At 39.8% G+C, this 14460-nt stretch overlaps 1 protein-coding gene across 1 annotated transcript; it reads right to left on the bottom strand.

The window, feature by feature from the left end:
* Nucleotides 1–5344: 5344 nt before the first annotated feature.
* LOC308096324 (protein Hook homolog 3-like) lies at nt 5345–13510 on the bottom strand (the record flags this gene model as incomplete). Its single annotated transcript, XM_080443724.1, has 8 exons — nt 13478–13510; nt 12775–12862; nt 8721–8755; nt 8381–8463; nt 7939–8039; nt 6548–6625; nt 6278–6349; nt 5345–5434 (listed from the first exon to the last, which is right to left on the bottom strand). The coding sequence occupies exons 2-8, from the start codon at nt 12841–12843 to the stop codon at nt 5345–5347; spliced, it is 528 nt and encodes a 175-aa protein (XP_080299850.1). The 5' UTR covers nt 12844–12862; nt 13478–13510.
* Between the last annotated feature and the right edge of the window lie 950 nt (nt 13511–14460).

The following is a 14460-nucleotide window of genomic DNA, read 5'->3' on the forward strand; positions in this document are numbered from 1 at the left end:
ATAATAATAATAAGAGAAAGTTCACTTTTGGTTATTTAAAAAGAGTCTCCTTATTTTATGTATTAATTTATTAGCCCTACATGGGAGAAACGTTAACTTTAGAGCTTTGGTTATAATTTAAAAAGACTAGAGCAGTTTATGTGCAGACTCACCTTTTTATTTTTATTTATTTATGATTTGTGGGTCCAGCACTGTGTGTAAAAAAGAACTGTGGGGACGTGCATCTCCTGCCTTTGTTCATATTTAAAATACAAATTATATTTTCCAATGCAAGATCAGTGTGGTTATCTGCTCTATATTGTAATATCAAAAATAGTGGATCAACAAGCTCAATGTGTCGCATTGCACCGCATTTTCAGCTTGTAGCTTGGCTATTTTTGCTACTTTTGTGTGACACTGTATGACAATAGGGCATTCATTTATGATGAAAAAGCATTAAAAGTTGCAATATGGGATACAGGGTTTCTTCCTAACAGCAAAGATATGTAGTAGAGATCCAATTTAAATATCCGCACCAACCGTTTCTCCCGTATGTCAAAATATTATTATTTTCTGGTATTCCCCGTTAGTTTTAGTAGGCTATTAGTTGTGCGATGCGATCACAAAATGCATTGATTTAGCCTATGGAATGTCGGTGTGTCTTTTTTCTTTTTTTCAAACCGGTGCTGCGCTGACAGACGGCATGATCCAACATACAGGCGTCCAACACATGCGGCATCCAACGGATGGATGCCGCAACGGTTGGATTCCAGCCTACAGAGAGCACTGCTCTGCTGTGCTACTGCTTGGTGTGGATATGTTACGGCCATGGTTGAACCCCTGTGGATTGATCTGCGACGTGTTTTTGTTGGCTGTTTTTGTCGAGTTTATATACCGTCACCTATTCCAAATAGCGGGCCACTTCCGTCTAACGGTACGCTTGCTTTCACATTGCAGCTACCGTACCCGAAAACGCATGATCCGGATCCGAAACTGCCTCCCGAGGTGGTTTCGGGAACGGAACGGTGATCCGTTTCGCGGGTCGATTCGCTACATTCACACTAGCCAAGCGGTCTGGAGTGCGCACCCGGGACCTGAGTGTGAAACGGCTGTAACAGAGGACTCTGTCACGACTTCGATGTGGTATTAAAGGACTGTATCTTTAGGCACTATTGGCTCCTGTGACTGTCGCAGTATGGCTGGCTGGGGCTCAGCCGACTATGAGATTCTAGGTATAGCTCCTCTGGGAATAACTCTTCCAGGTACAACTCTATCTGAGTATAGCTCTCCTAGGTATGGCTCTATCTCAAGTCTCCAGATACTCTTCAGTTTGCTATCTTACAGCTGGTCTGCCGGCCGCTCCCGCATTCCGCTGTACTTATGGGTGGGACATGGTGTCGTATGATCTTAGGGCGACGTCACTCTGGCGTTACGTCCTTAATCGGGACGATTATCCTATCGTCATCTTGGCAACACTGTCCATTCTTTTTTACAGTCTATGCATCTGACAAACCAAACTGATGACCTACCTCTTCAGGCAGAATGTGGATGGCAGGTGAGCCCTGTAGCCATCTGTAATGAAAGGGTTCTCTCTGAGGAAGAGTGGGGATCTGCTCATAGGTGTACAGCCGTATTCTTTGAGGGATCAGCACAGGCCAGTGCTGGTAGCTGCCCAGCTGCATGTGGTGTCCCTTGACCAGCTTCTGGGGCATCTTCAGCAGCATTGTGTTCTCTGGCTCGCAACTTGTGCAAAGTACACCCAGAGGTTAAGGCTGAGAGAACAGACCAGATGAAGCACTGTTTAAAGGTGGCACATATTAAACTCATGCAGTTCAAAGTGCACTCAGAATGGAGGGTTTAAAGTGGCTAATCAATGGATGAGGCCAGGCAGCACCTATTTTCATGTTTTTATACAATGAGAAATTCAGCTGAAACTTTTACCAGCTTACATTAATATTATTATTGTAAGCTCCAGGGTAAACTTGGCTTGCTGGTGCATTGCACCAATAAAATCACAGGCATGTGACATGCTACATTGGGATGGGGTGTTTATTTTTTGGGGGTTTTATACAAGCACACATGTACATACATACCCTTCTTCATAAATGTTATGTGTAAGGACGTATTTTGTGGGTCAAAGTTCTAGAACACTGAAGTCAATCTATACAGTACACATACCAAAAACTAATATTTGTATATTATAAATTAATATATATTTTAATATTTACTCTTGTGTGCGCTTGTTTATAATATGTACACACAAAATACATAAAGATCTGGGAATCTAGACTCCACTACTACTAACCAGAGAGCTAACGTACAGGCTATCGATTGAGATCAGTAAGCAGTGTTGCCAGATTCTCTGAGAGACACAACCAACCAGGTCTAGGAAAACCAGCCCAAAAGAAGCTACTATGGGCCACATGAGCACTTTAACATATACATCAGCTATTTGAAAATAGCAGATCTACAAGCTCACAACGCGTCGCGATAGATCGGCTATTTTCAAATAAAATCTTGCGGGGAAATTATAAGCAGATCTGGCAACCCTGTCAGTAAGGGTGATATGCTATCAAAACGGGGAATATTCGGTGAATCGGTTAGCCTACCATTTAGAGTAGTCCCACTATCGCCGTGCTCAATAATGCGCAGCTATCTGGCTGCCTATGAAGACACAACAATAGTCTTAACCCCATCCATCAAAAAATGCAGTTCGCTGGGCTCATTCAAAACAGCCCTAAAAACTCATCTTTCTGGAGGCCGAAAGAGGAGCTAATACCAGTTTCCCTGTAGACAGATGACCCCCCCCCCCTCCTCCTCTTTTTTGTACATATTTTTTATTTCCTCATGCTTTTTTTGTATATAATTGTTATTTTTCCATGCTTCCCCCCCCCCTTTTTTTTGTACATATTTTTGTATTTTTTCATGCTTTTTTGGGCGGTAAGTGAGATAAGTGAGATTTGGAAAAATGTACATTTTCCTGCGCTGTGATCTGGGCCCAGGAAATTAGTAGAATTATCCTGCGCTGTGATTGGCCAATCACAGTCTATTCAGGACTGTGATTGGCCAGTGTCACATGACACATGTGCATAGCCCTATATAAGCAACCATAACTTGAAAAAAAACAAATATTGGTTTTTTTCAAGTTATGGTTTCGTCCATCATAAAGAGTGTTTCAATAAATGTATTTATCTTTTGTACATGATTGGTTGACTCCATTCAGTATTGTGATTAGCTAGCAAGACACCGCCCACTTCACACAGGGTGTGATTTTTTTGTACATAGTGGTATTTTTTCTGTATTATCTGTATTTTCATGTTGATTTTTGAACTGTTTGGTTGCTACTACAGTATATATGTCTATGAAATTAATTCAAGGACCCCAACGGAAACAAGTCCGCAAGGACTTTTTTGGCCGGACCTTTTAGACAAAAGCATCATAAATGTAACTGTTGTTTTACATTCTTTTGCCTAATAAAAATTTCAATCAAACAATCAACGAGAAGGAAAACATAACGGCCAGTGAACTCTATACCGCTGGATATTCCCAGCTAGCCGTCGAAACGGCGAACAGCCTTTTTGCATGTAGTTGAAGGCAAGAGGGCGGGGGGCGGGTGCATGGGGAGAGAGCCTGGCGACGCAAGCTATGTGAGTGGCAGTTGGGGCAAACACAGTCCCCACAACATCATTTACGATTCTGTGCCTATCGGTACATAACTCGGACGGCGCTTAGTCGACTAGCAGACCATCGGCCGGTCGTCGCGGGCACTCGCGCCTGGAGGCGCTTGGGCGCGACGCCTCGGCCTCAAGGTCTGCTGAGTCGGCGCGCCTCCGTCATGGTCAAACTATACTTTATCGATGAAAAAAATCTGCTGTCGTTTGAAAAAGCATTGTCCCAAGCAGGAGCCGAACCCAGACTCTCAGTGGTAGTGGATTTAGAGTCTAATGACTATAGCGAGGTGCGCCACTGAGGCCGGTGCTGAAATTGGGTATTTGGGCTGGATTAGAATGTGACGTCCTAACTCTAATGTAGAGCAGAGTCATAAAGAGAGTTCTGACACTAGCGTCGACGAATGCGGAAGTGCTCCGTCTATCTCAACGAGATAGTTCCAATGGAACTATAGCCCATAGGAGCCCGCTTTGCGGCGAGATCAAAGCGTGTCGTTACTCTTTTCTACACTCTGATGTAGAGGAAAGAAGTCCCCGCCCGCGCGCCCGCCCAATAGGGGCGAGGCTTCCCCCAACTACATGCAAAAAGGCTGTTCGCGTCGAAACGAGCTGCAAAACATTAACCCTCATCCGAGTGTCTCACCGCATGGTGTTACACAGGGAATGGTGACTCATTGCATTCTGTAACGACAGAGGTCGCGGTTTGCCCCCTTTCCAGGGATCAACAAACAGGGTTGTTACACGGGAAATGGTGACTTTTATGCATTCTGTGACAACTGAAGGTCGCCGTTTGGTCCCACTCAAAAATAAGTTTCCAATATTGATTTTTAAAAAAAAGTCGCTACCAGTGGTGGAAAAAGCAAAAGTATCAATACTGCAATGTAGACATACTCTGTTGCAGGTAAAAGTCCGGAATTCAAATTTACTTGAGTAAAAGTACAAAAGTGTTGGTATCAAACTACTTAATGTACCAAAAGGAGAGACACTCATTATGCAGAATGTCCCATGTCACAAGTTTTCAAATGTATACAAATCTTTTTAAAATAGCCGATCTACAAGCTCACAATGCCTTGCGAGGCATTGTGAGCTTGTAGATCGGCTATTTTCAAATGGCCAAAACACACACACACACACACACACACAGGCTGTGTTTTATACAAGCTTTATTTACATTTTAATTCCAAGTTTTGCAGTATAGGAAGCATATTTGTAACATGTCCTCAATGGACAGCTTTTATTAAATCCAGCTAATCTTTTTTCTTTTCTCCTTGTCAAATGACCACATTTCCACAGTTTCGCACATACAGTATGTACAGAGTATTTGTATCCAAGCAATATAAAACTTGGCAAATGGAAAGGTTATTTACTACTTATTTACTAATTCAGTCAAATTAAAATAAAAGACAAGGAAAAAAACATCTTCCTGTGAGTATAAAATACAGCAATCATTACATGTGTGGTGGTGATAAGATTCTGACCTGTTATAGCCTTTAGTTGTTTTTAAATTCAAAGAATTAATTTCAGAGAAAGGGAAACGGGAACCACTATTCGATATGAATTGGAAGTGTGTGTCCCAAAATAAAAACCTGACATCTATCTACGTTTGGGAGAATTGTATGGTAGTTTGGCGCAATGATGCTCTCTGGCGCCATGGTGTAGTCTACCTTGCGGTAGCCGATTGGATGTGACCGGAGCAGCTACGGCGTGTGCTGGTGGCCTGCCTCTGCCGAGCCAGGAAGGACTGACCTGATCCGGTATTCAAACGCCTTCTTATGCAGAGACATGCCCTGGAAAGACAAACACATTGAACAGAAGATTAATGAAACTTACGTAAAATCATCAGAGTTAACCCTGAAAGTGTGAATATGGACCAGAGTTAAATTAACACAGATGATTTTGAAACGCACCAATGGTTTGGTGTATGGTTTAACGCAGTAAGGGTTTAGAAAAGATTAGGTGTAAAAGGGAGGGGGGTGGTCATTTGCAAAATTCAGCAGGACATTGGAAAAACCCAATAAACAATACTGAGAAGGGGGGGGGGGGGAGAAGAAAACTGGTAATATACTGTTTCATTGTAATTATCAGATACAATACATTAATAAAATATATTATGCAGCAACTTGCAGTAGGTGTTACAAATACAACCATGCACAAGCCTATATTACCCTCTAGTGGCCAAAGTGTCTCCCTCCATGCACTGCTCAAATGAGTAGAGTAACCACAGGTACAAATACTCCTACCATGAACTCTACTCTAAGCTTGTGTGTGTAACAACCCAAACACACTAGCAGACTTTTAAAATCCAATCAAATCCAAAACTACTGCCCATCACAAGATGATGGTAGATTTTGTGCTGACCAGTGCAGATCTCGCATATCAGTGGTCATGGCCAAATCAAATCAAATATTATGATGATATATGAACACTTTACACCGTTCCAGGCATAATTGTACGGATTAATGGAATACTTTGGCCTAAATTAATGTTATATGACCTATGCATTATGAGTAATTCTTTGAAGCGTGTAACCTATAATTTGCCTGTTTTCTACGTTTATCTTGTTTCTTCTGCTTAGCCCCTGGCAGCGTTCACCTGTATAGGATAGCATTCAAAGACAAAAACCACCTTACCATGTTGTACCAGGCCGAAACAATCAGCTTCCCCTCGTAATCTCTCTGGGTCTTCGTCTTGTCCATCTTTTTCTGTTTGGAGGAAATAAAAAAGTTCAACAAAAGTTCAAATAACATCGCAAACCTACAATCTCTTTTGTACAGGGTCAGATAGAAGTATGCTGGAATCAACCGTATGCTGAAATATATGAGAGCGAGAGAGTTACACACTGAGACAAATAGACACAGATAGACATGGACACACTTAAGACAGTGAGACAAATACATTACCTCCAGGGAGTGCAGCATTCTGACCTTCTCTTGCAGCTGGTTCTTCAGGTCCTGGTTGGGGTCCAAGGTCCGGATCACCTAGAAGGGCATATGCACACAGATTATATAGAGAATATTGTCCAGGACGAACCAGCTAACTTTTTTTAATAAATCAATACCCTTTATGTAAAAAAAACTATGAAAAGTATTAAAAAGCGCCTCTGACAAAACCTAACAACTCCGTTGGATCCTCAAACTGTCCGTCAATGCCACGCAACTCCCACCCTCTCCTCTATACAGGCAGAGCGCGCTGGCACAGTGAGAGAGGAGGAGCATGCAGTACATAAACAAACTAAACGGCAGGGTTTTTCTCCCCGTAGTCTGTTAAAACTATGCAGTGTACCTGTTTATCAAACTTAGCACTGACACTAATGTTATGAAAACAAGTAATTATATTTCTAAAATCTATGAAGTGTTTAATGAGGAGAGCAATGTGACAAGAAGAAAGGAGTTCATAGCATTTCTGTCGCGCTAGTTCTACTCCAACTCCAACTCGGTGAACCCCTCTTTGCAGAAGTTATTGTAAAATTTAAAGTCCTGTTTATTATTGTAGGCCTATATAATAAGTGTCATGAAGCATCAGGGCATTAATTCACACATTATTGTGATGCATTGTGAGCTTGGATCCATTGTTAGCTTTTGGGAATTTATACCCTTTTGAACCCTCAGCAGCGAGTGGAGCTATTGTTCGGACTCGAACTCCATTTCAGCTTGATTTCTGCTTGTATGAAACTACTAACTCCACTTGCGCTGGATTTGGGTAAAGTGTTGATAATATAATGACACATGCAAGTATCTGACAATATATAAAGTCACTATACCAACTTTGATAAGGCAGTATTGCTTCGTTTTAAAAATATAAAGGTTTTCTTCATTTCCTGAAAAACTTATATTTTGTTTTTTCGTTTCCTGAACAATGAGCGTTTTGGAGTTAGCAGGTTCGCGCTGGACAGCAGAGATATATTATATTACATAGACTATATAAAGCACAATAGAATTGGAGCATTAGCCAACCAACTGGTAGGTAACCAAAAGTATATTTTGATGCCAATACTTTTGTACCTTTACTCAACAATATTTTAATTTTGACTTTTAACATAGTATTTCTACATTGTGGTATCCGAGTACTTCTTCCACCACAGCCTGTGTTAACTTAGCCAGAGCCCATATATCCTTTCAGAGCGGAAAATCTTAAATGGCTGAAAATTCTCAAATTTTGGCCCTACTTTTATCAATATTCCTTTCTTAGGAAAGAGCTGTGTCTTACATTATATCTTATGTAGCTTGTATTTTGTCATCATAATAGGCTTGCATTCTTAGCTCCTTGTCTTTGGTAATTATAATGCACTTACAGTCATGGCCTTTCCCATATATTTCTTATATCTCTCCTCCATTTGTTTCAAGTCATCGTCTTTCTTCTTCAAGGCCTCCTCCAGCTCTTCCACACGTTGGGCTGAATGGATAGAACAGAAGATATTGCATTTGAATTAGCCAAAGGTGTACTGATTAATTCTATTTAACCTTGTTACAGAGTTTGACCTTTTTCAAATACCAATGCCTTTAAGTTTTATTATTATCAATATGTTCCGATATTTTATTTTATCCATTATATTTGGTTTACTTATTGTCTATGTATTACAGTATTACTATGCAATATGTTGTTTTGTATGACTGGGTGCATTTATCTCATACCATGACTTCTGTACTGTGATGTCTGTCATGCACAATATTCATAAAAGACAATGGATGGTACCCGATTACACTCGTGCAGAATGTAATAGACTCAGAACTCACAGCTAGCATTGTACTTGGGCTCCATGTCGTCAATAAGGGCATTTTTCTTCAACAAATCTTCGTTCAACTCACGCAGTTTCGACCTGGGGGAGTAAGCAGATTATTAACAGCAGAACACAAAAAACTTGACTGGGCTCTGTTAGCATTCCATGGATGAGTTAATTGTCAAGGCCTCAACCCGGAATTGTACTTGGACCATTGTGGTTATGTGACCAATGCACCAACCGTTAGGTTTGGCACGTGCACAAACTTTAGGTATGGGCTTCAAATTAAGTCAATCGTTTCATGTTTGAGTAAAGCACTAAGCAAGGTGTGACTCAATCAAAAATGTATGACTTACATGTGCTCTTCATATTTCTTCTTCAGAATGGATGACTGAAAGAGACAAAAAGTATGTAAACTCATTATGTAGTCAATTCAAAATCAAGGCTAGAAGCCTCTCCCCAAAAGTGTTTCAATAGCCACTCTGCTGGATGAACACGAGAATTGCAATACACATTTTAATAAATGTTTTTAATTTGTGTATTTAAATACACACATCCTGTTAGAATACACTATGGAGTAGAGGAAACCCCATGGAGTGATTATTTATGACTATAGGTATCTTCAGAAGTGGACCCCTTGTAGGGAAAGGGGGGGGGTAAAAAAAGTCTTTGATTTACACGAAATCCTGTACATTTCCCTTGGCATCCAACAGAGGGCTGGGCACTGCATAACACAGAATGTTTAGAACAGAGCACCACTGTGCCAACTTAATCAAAAATTTGGTATGATCCCATAAGAAAGATTTAACACTGAAAATAGTAATCTTACAAAATAATATTTTGAGCTTTCCCGCCACCAAGACAAACAATGTGGCTGATATAAACAGATTCTCAAGATTTGATTACCATGAAGAAAATACAAGCATTCCAATGATAGAATAAAATATAAGCTTCGTTTGCAGACTGTAATGTAGGCTGTGTTCCAATCTAACGTGATATTTGATGTGGTAGGCCACAGTATCATGGGAAACGAGCAGCTAAAAGCATAGAAGAATCAGTAAGAAACAGGGATATTGAGGAAAAAATTATAATCATGACTCCAGACTATGGCTAGGGAAGGTAAGACTGACCCTAGGGAAGGTAAGACAGATCCTAGATCCAGAAGACATAATACTGTAGCTGCATCAATATCAGAGTGGCAAAAACATTCTGATAGGAGAAAGAGACCTCATGAACCAAAAGGAGGAAAAAATTACAAAATCTTCCACCTGTGGTAACACAATTCTAATAAGTACACCATTCCCAAGCTAATAGTCCTCAAAACTCTGCCCCCATGACTGTGATGGGCTGAGATGTGCGGAGGGATCACTTGTAATGATTCACATGATAACCTATTAATTTCTGTACACCACGGCTTGGCAAATTGGAAGGCAAACATCGAGGCCTTGAGGCTTGTGAAGCGCGCCTCACAAGCCTCAAGGCCGCACTGCTTAGTTTTCAAGTGATTTAAAAAGTCACGCATTTATTGTAAAACCTTGCACATACGCAGGACGCAGAATGAGCCCTCTCGAAAATAACTGGCTTGATTGACTGGCACAGGAATCGTTTACTGGGTACACATGCTGTAATAACTGTGCATAATGTCATTTTAAATCAATTCAAATAAACTCAGCAATGTATAAATGTACAATATAGAAACATTTCTGTTCAACATTTGTTCAATGTAATACACCACATGTGTTACTGTGGTGTTCTCCAACCCCTTTTCATATTAGATATTGACACTTTACCTACAGTAAGTAAAATATTCGTTATGCTTTTTTAGTATATGCACAGCTATTATTGAGCTGAGGCATATAAGCGCTAGAAAAGATTCTTTAGCCACACCAGCATTGAGAAGTATAAATAAACTCCATAGCCTATAGGAGAGGCAGATAGGGGATCACCATCTACACTTACTATAGCCTGATATGGGAGGGTATGGGTGATAAATGTAAAGAAACACAGACGTGCCAATCCTGTATGTTTTGTTTGAGTAGATAGCATTAGACCATTGGTTGTCTCCCCTGCCCATCTGTGCAAAATAAGGCTAAGCAAATAATTAATGAAATAGTGCTTCAAACTGATTTAATTTAAGTATTCAAAGTCCATATTTGACAATGATGATGAGGTATAGTATAAAACCTTCAAAAGTTTGAATATCAAGCAACAAAATATAAAGGATTTTAAGTACAGTGGGCAAAAACTGTATTAAGATATTTTAACTGAACAAACTCATACAAATAAGTTGATTTCCATATAGTTTTGGCAAATATGAAACCAGAAACTCACAGAAAAAGAAAGATTTAGTGTTTTAGATAGGTTGGTCATGCAGCAAAGACACATAGCAGCTGGTTGGAAACAGCGATGAACATGCACAAACCACATGGTAGTTGATGACCAAATTATAGTAGATGAGTTCTTTGCAAGTTGATAGCGAAACATACTTTGAAAAGTTTAAGTATATTTTCACCACAGAAGCCGTCTCTCATCAGAACATTCGATCGGGTGATTGTGGCCATAAATACGTCAAATAGTGCTGTAATTTAGGAGATACACCTCTGTATCCAGTACCCACCATGAAATGAAACTACAGGAGAGGCTTTAAGTACTAAACCTCCACTATTTAACCAGCAGGTATCATGGTGGCATAAACATCATTCTCAAGGTCACAGAAAAAAGGCGGTATAGCACAGGTAAGGGAGAAGTGATTTTTGAAGGTTTGGGACGCACCCATGGTGATGCCATGACAAATATGGCTACTTCCTGGCAATGTCATCGTTGATTTGAGGCCACCCAAATCCCCTGGAGTCTTCAACAAACAAGGCTTGTAGCCATCATAAGAAAACAACTACATTTCCCATGCTAGAACACACAAGTGACGTAACACCACAATACCCATGCACACAGAAAAGGATCACCACAACATGGATGACATGACATGGGTGTTAGGTTAGTGTCAGAATGAGTTAGTCAAGACATCTCAAAACAAACAGGCATCTACTGTATAATAGGAATGGTATAGTAAGTAAAGAAAGTGAAAGTGAGGCCCTGTGTCCACTAGGCTTCTTTTGTTGAACAACACTGTCTTGTATTAAATAGAGCTTTTCCATGGCTTCTGAGGTTAACTGCTCCAATTGCATTTACAAAAGAAGTCGTGTTAAAAAGTTAAAGTTCTATATTCTGATAGTAATCATTGCTAGAGAGTGTTTGTTCGTAACAGTGGTCTCCCTGTCTCTCCAGATCTTTAGTAAACAGAAAATAAATTTTCAGTTGGGTCACCAATTTCAGCCAGGAGAAAGAATTCATCAGCTTCATCAGCTTCAATTGTATAGTGTTTCAGTTCCAATTACAGTTTCCTGTATGAGTTCGCTCTCCTGGATAAAATTGGTAAATAGAATTTCCGTTTACAAAATTTTAAATTCGCAGAAGAGTAGTGAGAGAAAGATGCATTTCATAGTTACATGTATTAGTAGAATAATTACATAAAGTAATAAGACACAAAATAATTTGATGTAATATATATTCTATTCCCATTCTTTAGTTTATAAAGAAGGGAATAGCCTACGATATCACATCCTGTGCCATCCAAAAGGTGTTCGTCTGTCTGAATCCAGGTGAACGAATCATACGTTTTTGTGCGTACAGATACTGTAGATAGACAGACCTTTATTGGGCCAGTGGGAAATTCAATTGTCATAGTATGAGTTTTATATTCATATTTCATAGTGCTTGCTACACTACCAGCAGTTATTTCATGTGGTTCTTCCCAGTGGACACAGGGACTTCTACAAAATGCTTGTGATTGGATCAGTCACTCAAAAGGTCAAATCTGCTATATTGTTATATTTTCTGAACCATTTGAAACTAGAGCAGTACAGTGACATAATCCTATGTGTTTGTTATTGCTGAGTGATTAAAGGTTTCTGTGGTTTTGGCTTGGTTAAAGAAAGTAATTGCAATTTAAAATTGTTGTTTTAATAATTCAACTCTAGGCCTAGTAAGTAGTAGGTTGGAGGCTTGTCGTATCAGCCAGAGTCTAGTAATAAGCAAACTACTGTATGCCTAGTAATAAGCAAAAGGCAGCCATAGTTCTACTGTAGCTGTCTGTTGTTAAGCAAACATGTTCTTTCTAAACAATTGTAACACAATATATAGCAAGATTAGGTGCTCCTATGATTAAATATTGATCAGTATATGTGCACTGCTGTACCAAAATCCTGACATCAGAATCATCTTTATTTGCCCTGTGCATTGCATAGGAATTGCAATTGGTTGGATTGGTGCGGACCTACAGTACATAATAAACCTATACCAAACATGCACACAAACCATAAAGCTCACATATAGTGAGCCAGTGACACTACTCACATCTTCTGATTTGGTTCCCTCCTCTTGAAGGCTTTTCTGTAGCTCCTCTACCTGACTCTGTCCCTCCATCACATGTTGGTTTATTAACCTATAAAAAAAACAAATATAATACGAGCTAAACAGACAGAAAAAAAAAATATATGGACAGATTGACTGTCCCTATATTTGCTATGTATGTCGCGGTCGCCATGTTCTGTAACTGGAAGTGATCATATTTGGATGAAAGGACTTGAAACTAGCAACTAAACACACAGGAAAATGTTTACTGAGGTAATAAATAACATGATTATTAGGGTCATTTTTCCATAGGCTTCCATATGATCAAACATTTTGCAACCACTGAAGTTGCCCCTGGTGGCCATTAGATAGAAAGGAGGTTTAAGTTATTTCCGCACTAGCTTCACTTGTCAGACCGGCAGCTTCCCACTTGGTAAAACGCCATTGTTTTAACAGGCAATTGGCAAAGTCACATCCTGTGTGCCCATCAACGATTAAGGCTAATGTACACTTAAATACATACTGTACAACTGTGTTGCTCAAAAGAAATTAACAATTTTCAACTGAAAAACATGACATGCTTAAAATGTGTCATGACCAAGTATATGTAAACTGAGCCCCTTAATTAGCCTTTCAGTCATTCCTTCCATGGCTGGCATCAGACTAGGGCTGCTATATGCGTGCGTGCGTGCGTGTTAATTCTGACCTATTCTCTGTCTCAAGTTCATCCTTTCTACGGTTGGCACAGTACAATACAGTACAACAGTACAGGCACAATAGACTCTGCAGCAGAGCAATCTTTTCATTGTCGGATCCCTCCTGAGCCAGCTTCAACATCTTGTTCTCTTGCTGAAGACGAATCAAATGCTCTCTGAAATGAAGAAGAGGACAGTCACAGGGTTGTGTTTCATCTGAACTGGTGCAATGCTTTAGTGTGATAGTTCTAGGGTTTCATAAGCAAATCATTCATTTCTAAATCAGAAAATGATACAGTCAGTTCAGCGTTTCAAAAGAAAAGGGATCCACCATGGAAATGCAATATTTGTCCAAGATTCATTAACTACTTGAACCCTAGAGTCCCTATTTTGTGGCAAACATTCTACAATAACAGATTTACAAGCTTACAACGAATTGTGACGTGCTGTGAGCTTAGATCAGTCATCCAGTACAGTACCAGAACAAGACATAAACAGCAAAAACAGTATATCACAAATCTATTATTAATACTGGAATAGTTCTATGTGGTGTTCGGTGTAAATGCAAAATTAAAAGTGCACTGCGCATTGCATTCTTAAATATTCCACAATTAAATGTGAAATCTTAGGTCTAGAAATGACTGTAGATGTACAGTATGCGTGTAGATATAAAGTGTAGCTGAAAGCGATGTTTGAAATTCAGTCAGTCAACCACATAACAATTAGAAAAGATACCTAAGAGTTTACATGGTTGTATTCAGTGCTGTCTCTTTAAGGGTGGGGCTCACCAACTACTGTAAACGTTTCCAGACAATAGACATACAGTACTCTCTGCTGCTAACTAGCACATGCTGAGCTTGTCTAGGCAGCAACTTAACACAGACCTATGAAAGACTGAGTCTGTTATAAGTCAGGCGAGGCAAACTAAAGCCCAGTTTATATTTTGTGGTAGGATGAAGTAGCTTGCAGAATATATTACAATTCTCTGGATGGT

The sequence above is a fragment of the Gymnoscopelus braueri genome (genome assembly GCF_963280865.1).
Source record: "Gymnoscopelus braueri genome assembly, chromosome: 2".
NCBI lineage: Eukaryota > Metazoa > Chordata > Actinopteri > Myctophiformes > Myctophidae > Gymnoscopelus > Gymnoscopelus braueri.